The 19,031-nt window shown below is 39.6% G+C and overlaps 1 protein-coding gene across 2 annotated transcripts in view; it reads right to left on the bottom strand.

The window, feature by feature from the left end:
- The window catches only part of Arhgef6 (Rac/Cdc42 guanine nucleotide exchange factor 6), a 116,069-nt gene that overhangs the window by 36,577 nt on the left and 60,461 nt on the right, over positions 1-19,031 (bottom strand). For both annotated transcript variants that reach the window (XM_042667576.1, XM_042667577.1), the window contains 3 exons: positions 12,585-12,679; positions 5,501-5,596; positions 3,797-3,919 (listed from right to left, as the gene is read on the bottom strand). In XM_042667576.1, the coding sequence (XP_042523510.1) occupies positions 3,797-3,919; positions 5,501-5,596; positions 12,585-12,679 (314 nt within the window). The remainder of the gene's footprint in view (positions 1-3,796; positions 3,920-5,500; positions 5,597-12,584; positions 12,680-19,031) is intronic.

The raw sequence follows: 19,031 nt of genomic DNA, 5'->3' as shown, positions 1-19,031 counted from the left end.
CTTTGAACCGTGATCCTCAGATCTCAGCCTCCTGAGTAGCTAAGATTACAGGCGTGAGCCACCGGTGCCCGGCTAAGACATTTTAAAATATTACAAATATCAATAAGATTGAAGCAGGACCAAAAAAATCTCTTCCTACAAAGTAAAGACCAAGACAAGACAGATCACAGTTGAAATTTACCAAGCTTTTAAAGAAAGGCTAGTACCAATATTCTGCAAACAATTACATAAAATAGAAGCAAGTATTAGACTGATAACAAAACCTAACAAAACCACAAAATAACAACAAAAAAAACCTGCAGGGAAACATCAAACTGATCAGTAGTAAACATGGATCAAAAAAAGTCTTCAACAAAATATGGCAAATCAATAATACATTAAAAAGATCACATATCATGATCAGCTCGGTTTCATTTTAGGGAGGCAAATATTGTTTTACACATCAAATTCAAAAAACAACACAACACATAAGTAGAATTAAAGATAAAATACATGATCATTTCAATAGTTGTAGAAAAAGTCCTTGATAAAATTCAACATCCCTTTTATGATAAAATTTCTGAAAAAAAATCAAGTATAGAAGTGTAATACCTCAACATATAGACTATATATGACAAACCCATTTCTAACATCACACCAGATAAGGAAAAACTATTTCCTCTAAAACAAGAAGAAGAAAAGAGTGTCATCTCTGACTACTCTCTTATTTAACATAGTACTTGAAATTTTAGCCAGATTTATCAGGCAAGAGAAATGAAATGAGTATAAATAGAAACACTCATAACAATTACCTTGTTAGCTGAGCATCAATGGCTCATACCTGTAATGCTAGCTACTCAGGAGGCTGACATCTGGAGATTACACTTCAAAGACAGACCAGACAGGAACATTCATGAGACTCTCATCTCCAATTAACCACCATCAAAAAAAAAAAAAAAAAAGCCAAAAATGGCACCATGGCTTAAAGTGGTAGAGCACTAGCCTTGAACCCAAAAGCTCAGGGACAATGACCAGAAGTTCAAGCCCCAGGACATGCACAAAAAATAATACTACTAAAAAATAATAATAATAATTATACTTTGTTTATATAGGTGATATGATTCTATACTTAGCCCCAAAGACAGCTGAATGCTGGTGGCTCATGCCTATAATTCCTCCTCCTTTGTTTCCCCTTCCCATCTTACCCCCACTCCTCCCTCCCCCCCTCCTGCCAAAGTTGTAAAATTCATTTTTCGACATAACGTCTTGTACATCTCATTGTTGTAATGGGTCCGCCTCTATCCCTATATAAACAATTTGTTTTTTCCCTTCTCCTCCACAAATTATACCAACATCAAATACAGTGAAAAAAAGTCAACAGTGAAAAAGTCAACATGCAGAAAAACCCCAGCTTATTATATACCAATAATAAACTCATTAAGAAAGAAACTCATTAAGAAAGAAATTAGGCAAACAATCCCTTTAAAATACCCAGGAATGACGTGCTGGGAAGGTGGCTCAGTGGTAGAGCGCTTGCCTTGCATGCATGAGACCCTGGGTTTGATTCCTCATCACTACATAAACAAAAAAAAAAAGCCGGAAGTGGCGCTGTGGCTCAAGAGGTAGAGCACTAGCCTTGAACTGAAGAACTCAGGGTCAGTGCCCAGGCCCAGAGTTCAAGCCCCACTACCGACAGGGGAAAAAAAAAAAACAAAACATAGGAATGAATCTAACCAAGGAGGTGAATATATTTGTGATAGAAAATAGGGGGTGGGGAGGGGTGGGGTGGGGGTGTAGTTGAAGAGGTGGTAGGAATGGGATGGTAGGGGAAAAAACAAAGGAGGATACAACAGTGCTGGATAAGAAATGTACTCATTTAAGAGCTTCCCCTAGTTTGGATTCCACACTTCTAAATAACCCTTATAAAACCTGGTTCTTTGTGTAACTACCTTGAGGAAGAAAAGCACCCTGCATGCTCAGCTGAGCTACGTGTTTCAGTCTGCATGGTAAAAGTTTTACATGTGATTACAAAACAATAAACAAACTGGTTTAAAAAAATTAAAAAAGAAATGTACTCATTACCTTGCTCGTGTAACTGTAACTCCTCTGTACAGTATTTTCACAACAAAAAACTTATTTAAAAAAACGAAAATAAAAAACACTGAAGAAAGAAATTGAAGAAGACACTACAAGACGTAAACATCTTACATGTTGATGGATAGGTCCCATGGTTTCCCTTATTTGCAATAACTAGTATATGTCTGAGTCACGCAGAAAAGGTCAGATAAGTTGTTAGGGAAATGAACCCTAAGATATGTATTCAAATGTTTTTTTTTCTTTCATGCCATTGTTTCTAACACATTTATAAGATTATTTCTTGGTTGCTTTGTATGTCCCCCCCACACACACACGGTATAACATACCCTGCTTTCACTGTATTTGATGTTGGTATCATTTGTGGAGGGGAAGGGAAAAAACAAATCGTTTAAATAGGGATACAGGTGGATCCATTGCAATAATGAGATGTACAAGTCGTTTTGTGGAAAAACGAACTTTACAACTTTGGTGGGGAGGGGAGGAGGATTGGGTGGGGGTGGGGGGAGGATGGGAAGGGATGGGAAGGGGAAACAAAGGAAGAGGCTACAATGCTTGATAAGAAATGTACTCATTATCTTGCCCATGTAATTGTAACCCCTCTGTACAGTATTTTCACAATAAAATAAAAATTAAAAAAATTTTAAATGCATGTATGGGCATGTCACAGTGAACCCAGTTAATACATATAATTAACCAGCATTAATATTTATTATTAAGAAAACCTGGGCCGGGCGCCAGTGGCTCACGCCTGAAATCCTAGCTACTCAAAAGGCTGAGATCTGAGGATGGCAATTCAAAACCAGCCCTGGCAGGAAAGTCCGTGAAACTCATCTCCAATAAGCCACCCGAAAATCAGAGGTGGCACTGTGGCTCAAGCCGTAGAGCACTGGCCTTGAGCTGAAGAGCTGAGGGATAGCGTCCAAGCCCAGAGTTCAAGCCCCACAACCGACCAAAAAAAAAAAATTAATGGGGGCCAGATGCCACTCGCTTCTGCTTATAATTCTAGCTACTCAGGAGACTGAGACCTGAGGATCCCAGTTCAAAGCCAGCCCATACAGACAAATCCAAGTGACTCTTATCTCCAGTTGAGCAGCACAAAGCCAGATGTGGAGATATGGCTCAAATGGCAGGGCATCAGGACAGCATTAGACTCTGAGTTCAAGCCCCACTTCTGGCATTAAAATAAATGAAAACATTAATTGGGACATGAAAGATGAACTCATGGGATCCAAACAGAATTTTACTTGAGGAAATTCTTCCTAGGCCATTCCATTAACACCGCATTACAAAGTGTCCCAGCATCCTTTATTCCATTTCTATAACATGTTTGTGTTTCGCTGAATATCTGTATTTCCCTCAAGAATATATGTTTCCTGGGGCTGGGAAGGTGGCTCAGTGGTACAGCGCTTGCCTTGCATGCCTGAGGCCCTGGGTTCGATTCCTCAACACCACATAAGCAAAAAGAAAAAAGCCGGAAGTGGCGCTGTGGCTCAAGTGGTAGAGTGCTAGCCTTGAGCTGAAGAGCTGAGGGACAGCGCCCAGGCCCAGAGTTCAGGCCCCACGACCGGACCCCCAAAAAAAAAAAAAAGAATATATGTTTCCTAAGGGAATCCTTGCATACCAATCAATTATTTGTTCAATCACTGGATATCTATGCATGTAATAAATTAATTCCTGGCATCAAGAACAGGGATAAGGAGCTGAATGAGAGAAATTTTACCTGTGTTGGGTGAGCACATTCACAGCCGAAGGATGATTGGCACAGTAAGCCAAATACATAGATTTAAAATGAGGCATGAGATTCAGTAGGCAACCTCCTACTTTGTGTTGGTTTTCTGGAAATCTGTAAGCAAGACAGGTGAAACACCAAATGTAAAATAAGAAACAAAAGATAAAAGAAGATGACTCCAATTAACCCTGGCACCATGGAAACCTTCTGAAAGTTTTGCCATTGTTTTGCTTTAAAGTATTAGAAATATCCTATCTGTGAAATGTCGATTTTTTTGGTTATTGATTTCAACTCTAGTCCCCAAACATAGCTCTAATAAGCAGGGTCAGATACTTATGTTGAATTAACCGCTAGGGGTAGTTGTTTTTAAGATGGTTATATTTGAATTTGGCTTCACATGCTAAAAATACTCAGCTAATTTATCTGAAGTTCAAGTGCAAGCTAAAGTACTTGAATTCAAAAGCAACACACCACAAAAGAATATTATTGTACTGTGCTTGACCTGGTCGTTGCTCCACAGAGTGATCACATCATTTTAATTACTTTTTAAATTACAAGTTGCCAGTTTTCATTTATAGAAAAATCAGAAAGGCATAAGAAATTTAAAAAAATTACCAAGAATCACACTATTCAGGCATATCTATTATGATAACAATTTTGGCACCTTCCATAGGTTTTTTACCCTATGTGTTGCTCCATAAAATTTAAAAAAACAAGGATTATAAATCTAGTTTGTAATCTGCCCTTTTCATTTAGCAAGCATCTTTCCATATTAATTATCTACATTCCTACTGGCATGTGAAGTTGCTTGTCCAGTGTCTATATTGTGGGATCTTTTCTATCCTATCCTGGACAAAGATCTATGTCTTAGAGAGCTCAAGAAAGGGGCCATCCTTCTCAAATTTCCAATATAGATGAAAGTAACAGATTTCTCCAAAATATCCTGTTTGCAAAATTAATCTTGCAACAGAGATATATTGCCAAGGGTCAATTCTAGGTAACTGTAGTATAATGTTGAACACTTCAGTAATCAGTATACCAGCCACCAAAAACCTGCTGTTGTTCACATACAGCTATGCTTTCTGTTCTTCCACTTACTATGTAACATACTATAATGGATACAATAGTAGGAATGACTAAAAGAGAATCAAATGGGGCTGGAGGTGGAGCTTAGTGGTAAAGAGCGTGCTTCAAATGCGTACTGATCTGGATCCAATTCCTAACAGAAAGTGTGGAGGAGCAACAGAGGGAGGAGGAAGGGAGAAAGGGAAAGAAGGTAAGAGGGAGGGAGGAAAGGACTTCTGAAATAGAATAATCTGAATGACCTTCCCAAGTAATCTGTACTATGCACAACGGATCTAACACATATTAAAGCTGTCGTCCATCGTGAATTAATACCTTATATAACTTTTACATTGACCAGAAACAGTAAATTAATGTTTCATTATTGTCATATGTAAATTTACTAGATGTAGAGGCTTGATATTTGTCTAGTGGTTTGATATTGTGAACATCTCCACCTAGTGCATTTTCTCTGTATTGTTATTAGGTTCTGGAACAATGGATCAAAGCTATAGTAAATGCTAAGTATGGAATGCCCTTATTCAAGGCATAGGGTTAGGGTTAGGGTTAAAAGGAAACAAAATTCACAAAACAACTCTCAGCTGGTCATCCTAACAAATACGACTCACTTACTTGGAGCAGTCTTCCAAGGCTTGGCAGAGTGTCTGTTGAAATGTACATACTTCTTCAAAGTTTCCCAGTAAAGATGAAAACTCCACAGTACTCAGACTGAAAACAAATACATGTAGGTTTAGTTAATCTTTTAAGGATGACTTTAACTATCTTTCTGTGGTCTAGTTAGCAGATAGACTCCTAATATTGGACAAATGTAGAGGAACAATCCTGTATTTTAACTTTTTAAAAAAATTTTCACCAAATCTATGGCTTTACGCAATCTCCTTATGCTTTTCTCCTCGGTTTCCCTTTCCTACAATAGGAATAATGATCCCAAATAACCAGTTATCATAAAGAAACAGGTCTTTTTTTGGTATTTTATGAAGGTAATATGAATAATAAGTACTCAATAGCTAACTATCTAAATAGACAAAAATACAATGTAGATGGAAATAAGCATTAAAAAAACCTTAGTAAGGTTGGGTGCCAGTATCTCATGCCGGTAATCCTAGCTATTCAAGAGGCTGAGATCTGACGATTGCGATTCAAAGCCAGCCCAGGCAGGAAAGTCCATGTGACACTTATCTCCAATTAATCACCAAAAAGGCTGTGAGGCTGTGGCTCAAATTGTACAGTGCTATCCTTGAGTAAAGAAACAGAGACAGAACCCAGGCCCTGAGTTCAGGCCCCATTACTCACACACACACACACACACACACACACACACACACACACACACACACAATCATTGGTATATTCTACTACAGAACCTAAAAAAGTAAAAAAAGATATCTACACTCAAATAATGCACAGAAAAAGTAGTAAAAATCATCTTTCTCCAGAATTAAAATACACATATACCAAAAGATTCTTCATGAAAGGAAGCAGAAGGAAAAAATAGTGCTCTTTTTTTTGGATATTTCTTTGTTTATGAAGTGGAATAGTTAAGTCAAGTTGAACTATTTTTTTTGGTTGGTTGTGGGACTTGAACTCTGGGCCTGGGTGCTGTCCCTCAGCTCTTCACCTCAAGGTTATAGCCCTACCACTTGAGCCACAGCACCACTTCAGGGCCTCATGCATGCAAAGCAAGCACTCTACCACTAAGCCACCTTCCCAGCCTAAGTTGAACTATTTTATTCAAATGCTTTGTATAAAGAATGTTCTTTTCCATACTTCTCATACCAAACGATAAGTAGTAAAAATAAGAGCCAACCCTCATCAGTGAGTGCTGACAAGTTATGCAAGCATTTCCCAAATAGGAGCTCACAAGACAGGGACCATTGCTGTCTACATTTCACAGGTGAGACAACCCAGGTACAGAGAACTTAATTCAGTCAACCAAAGACACAAACCAATGAATGGCAAAGAAAGAAACTGAGCCCAAATAGTCTAACTCCAGAGAGCAAGTCTTTAACCACTCTAGGGAAGAAACTTTTTAGGTTTGTTTCACTGGCCATTGTATTATACATATTCTTTCTCCTTACCAATATATAATCCTATAACTAGACAGGTGCTGATGACTCACACCTATAATCCTAGCTACTCAGGAGGCTAAGATCTAAGGATTGCCTTTCAAAGCCAGCCTGGGAAAAAAGTCCCTGTGAGACTCTTATCTCCAATAAACTACTCAGAAAAGGCTGGAAGTGGCATTGTGGCTCAAGTGGTAGAGCACTAGCCTTGAGCAAAAGAAGTTCAAGGACAGAGCCCAGGAGCAGAGTTCAGGCCCCAGGACTGACAAGAAATGTACTCATTACCTTACTTATGTAACTGTACACATCACCTTTACAACAAAATCAAATTAAAAAATTAATTTCACAAATGAAAAAATAATCCTACAGGGGCTGGGAAGGTGGCTCAGTGGTAGAGTGCTTGCCTTGCATGCATGAGGCCCAGGGTTCAATTCCTCAGCACAACCTAAGCAAAAAGAAAAAAGCCAGAAGTGGTGTTGTGGCTCAAGTGGTAGAGCACTAGCCTTGAGCTGAAGAGCTGAGGGACAGCACCCAGGCCCGGAGTTCAGGCCACAACCGGACCCAAAAAAAAAAAAATCCTACAACTAAATCATGTTTCATTTAAATATCTATTTATATAAAGTCATATATTAAGTGATTAAAATTTAACATCCTAATATTCACTCTCTATGTCTAAGCCTTATGTTAGTGTTATACAAAATTTTACTAGGTGTGTAACTGTAATGCAAGCAAAATGACATGCTATTTTATGTAATATATATTGAACCAAATGGACATTGTATATATTAGATGTTTTTGTACAATAAAAACAAGTGTATTTGAGTTCACTGGCACTGTCTCCCCTAACCTAAAGTTCTTTTTTTTGGCTAGTCTTGGGGCCTGAACTCAGGGCCTTTTCACCGACCCTGAGCTCCTTTTGCTCAAGGTTTGCACTCTACCACTTGAGCTACAACACCACTTCCAGCATTTTCTGTTTATATGGTATTGAAGAACTGAACTCAGGGCTTCATGAATACTAGGCAAGCGCTGTACCACTAAGCCACATTCCCAGCCCTTAAAGTTCTTTTTTTTCTTTTTTTTTCTTTTTTTTTTTTTTTGTTGGTCGTGCAGCTTGAACTTGGCCTGGGCGCTGTCCCTCTGCTCTTCAGCTCAAGGCAAGAGCTCTACCATTTGAGCTATAGTGCCACTTTCAGTTTTCTGGTGGTTTATTGGAGACAAGAGTCTCACGAACTTTCTTGCCTGGGCTGGCTTTGAACCGAGATCTTCAGATCTCAGCTTCCTGAGTAGCTAGGATTACAGGCTTGAGCCACCAGCGCCTGGCTAAAGTTCTTATTTTGTCAGTGCTTTCTACCTATATCTTCCCTAGCCAAAGTTTCTAAGTTTCACTCCAAAGGTTAAAGCTAAGTGATGTGTGTGTGTGTGTGTGTGTGTGTGTGTATGATGTCTGTGTAACTATGATATTTGTTTCTAGCTCTCACTTACTTTAAATATAATTATGACCAGGCATAGTCACTGATGCCTATAATCCTATCTACACAGAGGGATGATATCTGAGAATCACAGTTGGAAGCCAGCCCAAACAAGAATGTCCAAGAGATTGTTATCTCCAATAAACTACAAAAGGAGCTGGAAGTGAAGCTGTGCTCAAGTCACAGAGTTTAAGCACAAAAGCTCAGGGACAGCATCCAGGTCCAGAGTTCAAACCCCAGGACTGGCAAAATATATTTATGTTCCCCATATACACAAGCCTTAAAAAAAAATAAGAATATGTAATCTGAGGTGGATATTTCCAAGAGAATTATTTTTGCAGACTAATACAAAAGGAGAGAGCCAAACAAACATTACCAGAAACTCCTAGAGTATAAAAAGCTCCCTGTTCCTCTGTTATAATACCCTCCTGAACCACAAGCTGGAAAACCTTATAATGGCAAAACTGCCAGACAGCCATCCTGGCTGCTTCTGTCTCCTAGCAGTGACATCCAGAGTCAGAAGTTTACCTAAGCCTGACTAGGAACTTTTTTTTTTTTATCTGGCCATGGGGCCTGAACTCTGGGCCTGGGCGCTGTCCCTCAGCGCTTCAGCTCAAGGCTAGCTCTCTACCACTTAACCCATAGTGCCACTTCCGGCTTTTTTCTTTTTGCTTATGTGGTGCTGAGGAATCAAACCCAGGGCCTCATGCATGCAAGGTAAGCACTCTACCACTGAGCCACCTTCCCAGCCCCAGGAAATTCTGAATCAGACAATAAACATTCCACTTTGCCCAAATGATCTGGGGGCTGACAAGACAGTCAGAATGAATGCAAACTTACTATAACTGTATCCTGAATGCAAAGGGGAACAGTCCAGGTCTGACTCAGGTCTCTCACCATTTCTGCTCAGCCTCTTTTCTTTCTGCCTGTTTCTTACTTGCTAACTGGCCTCCCCCTCATTTGAAATCTTACCATCTCCCTCCTAGGATTATCATTTTACTTTCTTTCCTATTTGTCTCTAGAGGGGACATTGTATTTAGTGGGAAGAGACAGGCTATGTGATCAACAAAGCAAGAAATATCTAGAACTTATTTTCTCTTTTTTGTTTGTTTTGTGTGTGTGTGTGTGTGCGTGTGTGTGTGTGTGTGTGTGTGTGTGTGTGTGTGCCAGTGGTGCTTAGGTTCAGCTTTTCTGCTCATGGCTGGTGGTCGACCACTTGAGCCATATCTGCAGTTACAGCTTTTGGCTGGGTAATCGGATATGAGAGTCTCACATTTTTCTGCCCAAGGTGACTTCAAACTGGGATCGTCACTGAGATCTCAGTCTCCTGAGTAACTAGGATTACAAGCATGAGCCATCAGCACCCAAATGGACTTGTTTCTTTTCAGTGGAGCAAGTCATTTCTCCCAAGGCACTAGACTCAATGGAAGAATGAGATCCCATCCAAACCTACATGATTCACAGAACACTGTACGTCACACACAATAACAAAACACTGTGTTGGGGGCTGGAAAGGTGGCTCAGTGGTAGAGCGCTTGCCTTGCATGCATGAGGCCCTGGGTTCGATTCCTCAGCACCACATAAGCAAAAAGAAAAAAGCCGGAAGTGGTGCTGTGGCTCAAGTGGTAGAGCACTAGCCTTGAGCTGAAGAGCTGAGGGACAGCGCCCAGGCCCAGAGTTCAGGCCCCACGACCGGACCAAAAAAAAACCAAACACTGTGTTCTTGATCATATCCAAACTTTTACAAGAAAGTAATACAAAACCCTTCCCTACTGAAGAAAGGATTCCTGTAGTGCCATAAAAATCACTAAATCATCCAGGTGCTGGTGGCTCCACACCTGTGATCCTAGCTATTCAAGAGGCTGAGATCTGAGGATTGTGGTTCGAAGCCAGCTCAGGCTGGCTAATTAACCACCAAAAAAGCTAGAAATGGAGCTGTGGCTCAACTGGTAGAACATTATTAGCCTTTAGCAAATGAGCACAGGGACAGTACCCAGGACCTGAGTTCAAGCCTCTGGAGCAGCACAAAAAACAATAATCACCAAATTAGAAATTTGTCAAGACATTGTGCCTAAACAAACAAGATTTGGAAAAAGAAAGGGAAATAATAGTAAAATACATTAAACCTACATAAGTCTAAAGTTGATAGTCCAAAAAAGTCAGCTCTTATCAACAAGAGGGGAAGCTTTGCCCTCCACGGTGTGATCTGATGGTTAATTTTCTACTTGACATAGATCACCACTGCTAATGAAATATAATCAATCCAAATAGCAAATAAATGCCAATGATGCTGTGCCTGTAAGTATCAAAAATGTGTGGTCAATATGTTTCTTGAGTAAAAACTAAACTTTTCAATTCAGGCTTTAGATCAAAATAAGTTTTGAACATTTGTTTTCAAAAAGACTTTGACATCTTACTGTCATTCACACAGTTTGCCAGAGTGAAACAGGCTTGAAATGCTCTCAGGAACATTCACAAAATGCCATACTCTTTCTATTCTCAGAGCATGGGAAAGAGGTTCTGTTTTGGCAAGCTAAGGTCAGAATGAGCATGAGAATTTCCACTTTATGTGCTTTCTGAATAAAAGCACAGGAAGTCCTTTTTCTCTATGATAAAACTGGATACATCACTTTTTGGTAGTTTTTTATTGTAAAAATGCTGTGCAGAGGGGTTACAGTTACATGGTTACATGAGCAAGGTAATGAGTAAATTTCCTATTTAGCATTGTTGCCTCCTCCTTTGGATACATCACTTTAAAATGCACTACAGATGAGCACTAATGACTCACACCTGTCATCTTAGCTACTCAAAAGGCTTAGTTCTGAGGATCATGATTCAAAATCAGCCCACGGAGGAAGTCTGTAAGACTCTTAACTCCAATTAACTACAAAAAAATTCAGAAGTAGAGCTATGGCTCAAGTGGTACAACACTAGCCTTGAAAAATAAAGCTAAAAGCCGGGCACTGGTGGTTCAGGCTTGTAATCCTAGTTACTCAGGAGGCTAAGATCTGAGGATCACGGTTCAAAGCCATCCTGGGCAGGAAAGACCTTGAGACGCCAATCTCCAATAAACCACTAGAAAATCAGAAGTGGTGCTGTAGCTCAAGTGGTAGAGTGCTCGCCTTGAGCTGAAGAGCTGAGGGACAGTGCCCAGGCCCAGAGTTCAAGCGCCACACGGACCAAAAAAAAAAAGAAAGAAAGAAAAAGAAAACTAAGTGACAACATCTAGGCCCTGAGTTTAAGCCCTAGTACTGACACACAAAAAAGGGACAAGATTTGTAGAAGCAAAAACAAAAAAATCTCAGAGACAGAGAGTGGAATAGAGGTTAGCAGAGTCTGAGCTAGAAGTGAAGGAACAGAAGAGATGGAGAAAGGATATAAACAGACCTCAGGGTGCAGCTTGATAAGAAAGATAACATCTAATGCTCTATAGCTCAACAGGTTATCTGTGATTGACAACAATTTCTTGTAGCTGTTAACATAGCTAGTGGAAAGGATTTTTAAAGTTCCCAACACAAAGAAGAAATGGCATATGGATGAGGTGAGAGGCATAGCAATGACGTAATCTGATCATTACACATTGCTCACGTGCAACGGAAATATCACATTATTTCCCACAAATATGGAAAAATTATAGTGCTTACAATGTTTAAGTTTATCAAATTCTAAGTGCACAAAAGGCAAGAAATATACAAGATAAAAATGATAACATGTGGAAATCCAGATATATTCATCCCTTCCTCATAAAAGCCAGCTAAGCTTTCCAAAAGCAACATCTTGCATAATTTCTGTTGCCCTGACTATGTTCTTGGCAACCTGTGATCTGTGGAAATTCTTCTAAAGGGCAAAATCAATTATTCAGTGACATAAGAGTAATGACTCCATATGCTGACATTATCTGGCTTTATTTTACTAGGGTTTTTTGTTGTTGTTGTTGCTATTGTTTGTCAGTCATGGGTACTGAACTCTAGGCAAGGCGTTGTCCCTCAGCTCTTCAACTCAAGGCTAGCGCCCTACCACTTGAGCCACAGCACCACTTCCAGCATTTTTTCTGCTTATGTGGTGCTGAGGAATCGAACCCAGGGCCTCATGTATGCAAGGCAAGCACTTTACCACTGAGCCATCTTCCCAGCCCTTAACTAGGTTTTAAAATTAAAATCTTACTTGTTATTGGACTGCAAGGGTCTTAGGTAAGTAACAAGCAGAGACTGGAGTTCTTTAGCATATTCTTTCTCGGTGTCCAAGATGTTCTGTAAGACCTGTGGCAAAACAAAGGTCAAGGTATTTTAATTATCAAAAGAGTCCAAGTTCAAATACAGCTTTATACTGTAACCAAATTACTAGGAAAAGGGGTCCTATTCACTCAGGCTAGCATTGTAAGTACCACAAAATCTCAAAGCACTTTACTTCAATCTAGCAAAGTACTTTCATGATTGTATGACAATTGGTTGCTCTGTATAACTCACACAAACACAAAATTTCACACAAGTTTTCAGTTATCCAGAACTTAAAGACCTGCCCTTTACAGAGTATTGTCCAAAATAATTTTATCCTGAGGAAAAGTATCAGTTAGCAAAAACCAAACTGGAGATCTAGTGAATTTTAAGCAGGAATGAAACAACTGATCTTAGACTAAAGTAAAAAGATTGTCATATGATGAATTCAAATAGAAAAGTAAAACTGTGAGGAATTCAAGGGAAATAATATTGTATTTATTGGTAGCATAACATAAAATTCTATAGACAAAACAATGTATGGGCCCATAAGTTTTCTTGCACAACGTATTGTAGGATCATTGCAGGTAGAGTGCTTGCCTAGCATGCATGAAGCCCTGGGTTCGATTCCTCAGTACCACATACACAGAAAAAGCCAGATATGGCACTGTGGCTCAAGTCGTAGAGTGCTAGCCTTGAGCAAAATAAGCTCAGGGACTGTGCCTAGGCCTTGAGTTCACGCCCAAGCCTGGACACACATACAAAAAAAAAATATAAAGAATGCTGGGCGCCGGTAGCTCACACCTGTACTCCTAGCTATTCAGAAGGCTGAGATCTGAAGGTTGCAGTTCAAAGCCAGCCTGGTCAGAAATGTCCATGAGACACTTATCTCCAGTTAACCACCAGGAAACCGGAAGTGGTACTGTGGCTCAAGTGGTAGAGCACTAGCCTTGAGCTGAAGAGGTGAGGGACAACAGCCAGGCCCAGAGTTCAAGCCCCATGACTGCCAAAAAAAAACCCACTAAGAACCAGTTGTTTTTGTTATGTGTACTTTTTATTTTCTTTTTCTGATTCTTAGGGTATAGAAGAGGACTCAAAAAGGAGGGAGGAAAGATAAATAAATGTAATCATGTTATTCAGTATATATTATATGGAAAATGAACTACTTAGGCAGGGACAGGAGGGAAAATGGGGCGGGGAGGGGAGCAAAGGAACAGGTAACATTGTCCAAAAGAGAAATATATGCATAAACTGAACTGTGAAGTGGTAACTCCTCCATAAAATACCTTAATAATAACAATAAAATCATATTAAAAATACTCAGCCAATTCCTGTGCTACCCACAGAATTTCTTTCTTTTCAGAGGGAGACATTAAATAAAGAATGACATGAAAGGATGAGGCATTGTTGTCAGGAAAAGCCTGGGAGTGTCCCAAAATCCCAGACATCACAGTTGACTCAATGAAATCTATGGCTTCATATTTGCTGGGTTCAGCCAGGCCCAAGTGGCTTAATCCTAGCTATTGAGAAGATTAAGATCTGAGACTTGCAGTTCAAAAGTAGCCCAGGCAAGAAACTCCATGAGACTTTTTTTTGTGTGTCAGTTGTGAGGCTTGAATTCTGGGCCTGGGCACTGTCCCTCAGCTCTTCAGCTCAAGGTTAGTGCTCTACCACTTGAGCCACAGGGCCACTTCTGGGTTTTTTTGTTCATGTGGTGCTGAGGAATCAATCCCAGGGCCTCATGCATGTGAGGCAAACACTCTTACAGTGAGCCACCTTCCCAGCCCCTCCATGAGATTCTTATGTCCAATTAACTAGCAAAAACCTGGAAGTTGTTGGGTGCTGGGGGCTCATGCCTGTAATCCCAGCAACTCAGGAGGCTGAGATCTGAGAGGCCGAGATCATGGTTCAAAGCCAACCTGAGCAAGAAAGTCCATGAGACTATCTCCAGTTAACCACCAGAAAACCAGAAGTGGCATTGTGGCTCAAAGTGGTAGAGTGCAAAAGAGCTTAGAGACAGCACCGAGGCCCTGAGTTCAAGCCCCATGACCAACAGCAAAAAAAAAAGCTGAGAGTGAAGCTGTACTCAATTGGTAGAGTGCCAATCTTGTGTGAAAAAGATAAGGGATAGTGTTTAGGCCCTGAGTTCAAGTCTCCAGGACTGATAAAAAAAATATTTGTTTGATTCTATGTCCACATCCCCAAGATTCAACCAACAACAGATTGAAAATAGCTTTTAAAAATTACATTAGTTGGTCTGGGAATGTGGCTTAGTGGTAGAGTGCTTGCCTAGCATGCATGAAGTCCTGGGTTCAATTCCTCAATACCATATAAACAGAAAAAGTCAGAAGTGGCACTATGACTCAAGTTGTAGAGTACTATCCTTGAGCAAAAGAAGCTCAGGGACAATGCCCAGGCTCTGAGTTCAAGCCCCTGGACTGGCAAAAATTACATTAATGAGAGGGACTGGGAGAGAATAATGGAACAGAAGACATTGTGCGAAAGGAATTATACTTATTACCTGACTCATGTAATTATAATCTTTCTGTACATGACCTCTATAATAACAATAAAATTTGAAAAAAATTCACTGGTTCCAAAGGTTAGTGGTTCACATCTAGAATCCTAACTACTCAGGAAGCTGAGAACGGAGATCACAGGTAAAAGTTCGCTTAGGCAGACAATCCAGAAGACTCTTATGTCTAATTAAGCAGCAAAAAGAAGGAACTGGAGACATGGTTCAAGTGGTAAAGCACTAGCCACTAGCAGAAAAAGCCAACCCAGAGCTCAAGGCCCAGAGATCAAGCCCTCATACCAGCCTCAACCAGGCATGGGTGGAGGATTAGAATAATGTTGGTCAAGAATACAAATTTCAATGAGGAGGTATAAGATCAAGGGTTGTATAACATGATATGATGATAACAATGCAATATGTTCTTCAAAATTTCTGAAAGTAGATGTTTGAGCATTCTTATTACAAAAATGATAATTATATGAAATTGTATATATATTAACAAAATGTAGACATTTTACAATTAAAAACATATTGTATATGATAAAGATATACAATTTGTCAGTTAAAAGTAAGAATTGTGATCTTAAGCAACAAAACAAATGAAATCAATGCTGATTCTTTGACAAGATTTATAAGACAGAAATCTTCAGCTACATTGACTAAGAAAGAGCAGACATTTATTATTAAAACTAGAAATTTAAATAAATAAATGAAATTGCATTTGTACTGAAGATATGTAGAACTTTTTCTTCCCTAAACAATACGGTACAGCAAATGCTCATTTGGTATTAGTTACTGGGAAACCTAGAGATTATAATATATGGGACAGAGCTGGGCATGAGTGATTCACACCTGTAATCCTAGCTACTCAGGGGCCTAAGAGCTGAGTATCACGATTCAAAGCCAGCCTAAGGAAGAAAATCTGTGAAACTGTTATCTCCCTCCAGTTAACCACCAAAAAGCCAGAAGCAGAGCTTGACTCAGGAGGTAGAATACTAGTCTTGAGCAACAAAAAGCAGCAACACAATATCCAGGCCTTGAGTTCAAGACCTAGGACTGGCATATACACACAATATATTTATAAAACAGTATGCCTACATTCTATGCCAGTACCTTATCATTTCATGTGGTCAGTCACAGATTTTAGTAGTCACTAGGGTCCTAGAACCAATTCTTTGTCAATAACAAAGGCTGGCTGTACTCACAAGGCAGTGCATGATGATCAGTTTTTTGTTGGAAGAAGTGGAAGATGCAGGAACTGTGGCTTACTGGGAAACAGCTGGTCTGGCGGATGGTTATCTTGACTCTGCCAGCAGCTGGCAGGTTGCTTTGGTTTTAAGGCTCAACAGATCATGACATGTCAGATTATGACATGTGTGATACATCAGAGTCCATTGTGACTAGGTAGTAAGATACTGCCTAGGCAGATACTGGTGGGTGGGAAACAGTTAAGAGGTTCAGTGTTTCTCAATAGAGCAGTGTTGATATTTCATACTAGAGAGATTTCTTCTGTCATGGAGGAATGTCGTGTGCATTATGGAATGTTTTGCAGTATCCATGTTCTCTTCCCACTACATGTCAACTGCATTCCATCTCACTTCTCAGTTACAACAACCAAAAATGTATTTAAACAGTGTCAAATATCACCTGAAGAGCAATATCTTCCCAGTTGAGAATCACTTGGGGCCACAGGCCAAAATCCACAAGGTATCTTCAAAAGCTAATAATTAAATTATAGCCACTACTTGCAGACACTTGTGTCCACTTTCAGTTCCTTTATTTCTCAGAAACTCTTCTGTAAAACTATAGCACTTAGAAGGCTGAGGCAGGGGGAATCACAGATTTGAGCCCAGCCTGGGCTACATAGTAAAACCCTGTCACCATTTGTTTTAATAAATTTAAAATAAAACTGTAAACCTAGAGGTCTGAAGATCTGATGCTCTCTGGAATTAATCCAGTGATATTGTTGGAATGCTATCCCCTATAGAAAGGCCAAATAGAACACAAGACTCTAGAAAACTATTTCAAGATGAAGTAAAATGAGACACAATAAAGAAACTTAGGGAAGTCATGCACTGGTGGTTTATGCTCTAATCCTAGCTACTCAGGAGGCTGAGATCAGAGGGTTGGGTTTGAAGTCAGCCCTTTTAGGAAAGTCTGTGAGACTTATCTCTAATTAATCAGCAAAATATCAGAAGTAGAGCTATAACAAGTGGTAAAGCATCAGACTTAAAAAGATGAAGGAATCCAGTAGATGGAAACAATTAAAATTAAATCAGAATTAAATAAATTAGAATCCAAAAAACAAAAAACAGAATCAACAAAACAAAGAGTTGGTTCTTTGAAAATTTTAACAAAATTGACAGACCCTTAGAAAATCTTATCAGAAAAAAAAGAGAGGGCTGGGAAGGTGGCTCAGTGGTAGAGCACTTGCCTTGCAAGCCTGAGGCCCTGGGTTCGATTCCTCAGCACCATATAAGCAAAAAGAAAAAAAGCCGGAAGTGGCGCTGTGGCTCAAGTGGTAGAGCGCTAGCCTTGAGCTGAAGAGCTGAGGAACAGCGCCCAGGCCCAGAGTTCAGGCCCCACAACCGGACCCAAAAAAAAAAAAGAAAAAGAAAAAAAAGAGAACACACCCAAATAAACAAACTCAGATGAGAATGGAAACATCACCACAGGGGGGAAAAAAAAGATTCAGAACATTATAAAGGAATACTTCTCAAAACTTTATGCTAATAAGTTTGAGAATCTGGATGAAATGGACGATTTTCTACCAAATATTGACATGCCGAAACTAAACCAAGATGAGTTAAACCAACTTAACAGATCCATATCAAGCATTGTACTAGAAACAGCAATAAGAGACCTCGCACTCAAGAAAAGCCTAGGATTGGATGGATTTACAGCAGAATTCTACAAGGCCTTCAAAGCAGAGTTCACACCAATACTCCTCCAACTCTTCAATGAAATTGAAAGTGAAAGTTCACTACCAAACTCTTTCTATGAAGTCATCATAACCCTCATCCCCAAAACAGGCAGGGACTCATCAAAGAAAGAGAACTATAGACCCATTTCTTTGATGAACATCCATGCAAAACTCCTCAACAAAATTTTGGCCAATCGACTTCAATAACTCTTCAAAAAAATAATATACATTGGGCTGGGAAGATGGCTCAGTGGTAGAGTGCTTGCCAATTCCTCAGCACCACATAAGCAGAAAAAGCCAGAAGTGGTGCTATGGCTCAACTGGTGGAGCACTAGCCTTGAGCTGAAGAGCTGAGGGATAGTGCCCAGGCCCAAAGAGTTCAGGCCCAATGACCAACAAAAAAAAATCATATACCACGATCATACAGGATTCATCTCAGGGATGCAAAGCTTGTTCAATATACGCAAATCAATTAATATAATTCATCACATCAACAAGAGCAAGAATAATAACCACATGATTATCTCAATAGATTCAGAAAAAAAGCATTTGACAAGATCCAACACCTCTTTATGATGAAGGCTCTGGAAAAATTAGGAATCCATGGAATATTCCTGAATATAATAAAGGCTGTGTATAAGAAACCTACAGCCAGCATTATACTTAATGACAAAAAGCTAAAGTCATTTCCTCTAAACTCAGGAACAAGACAAGGATGTCCACTCTCTCCACGTCTCTTCAATTTAGTATTAGATTGCCTAGCTACAGCAATAAGACAAAGACAAGATGCAAACATAAAGGGGATCCAAATAGGGAAAGATAAAGTAAACTCTCCTTCTTTGCAGATGACATGATCTTATATTTAAAGAATCCCACGGACTCCATTCCCAAATTACTCGAGCTGATTCAAAACTTTGGTAAAGTAGCAGGGTATAAAATTAACCCTCAAAAATCAATGG

Source organism: Dipodomys spectabilis, unplaced genomic scaffold, assembly GCF_019054845.1.
Source record: "Dipodomys spectabilis isolate Male_0828 unplaced genomic scaffold, ASM1905484v1 ptg000414l, whole genome shotgun sequence".
NCBI classification, from domain to species: Eukaryota; Metazoa; Chordata; class Mammalia; order Rodentia; family Heteromyidae; genus Dipodomys; species Dipodomys spectabilis.
Note: the sequence above shows the minus strand (reverse complement) of the source record. Positions and strands in the feature narration are given on the sequence as shown.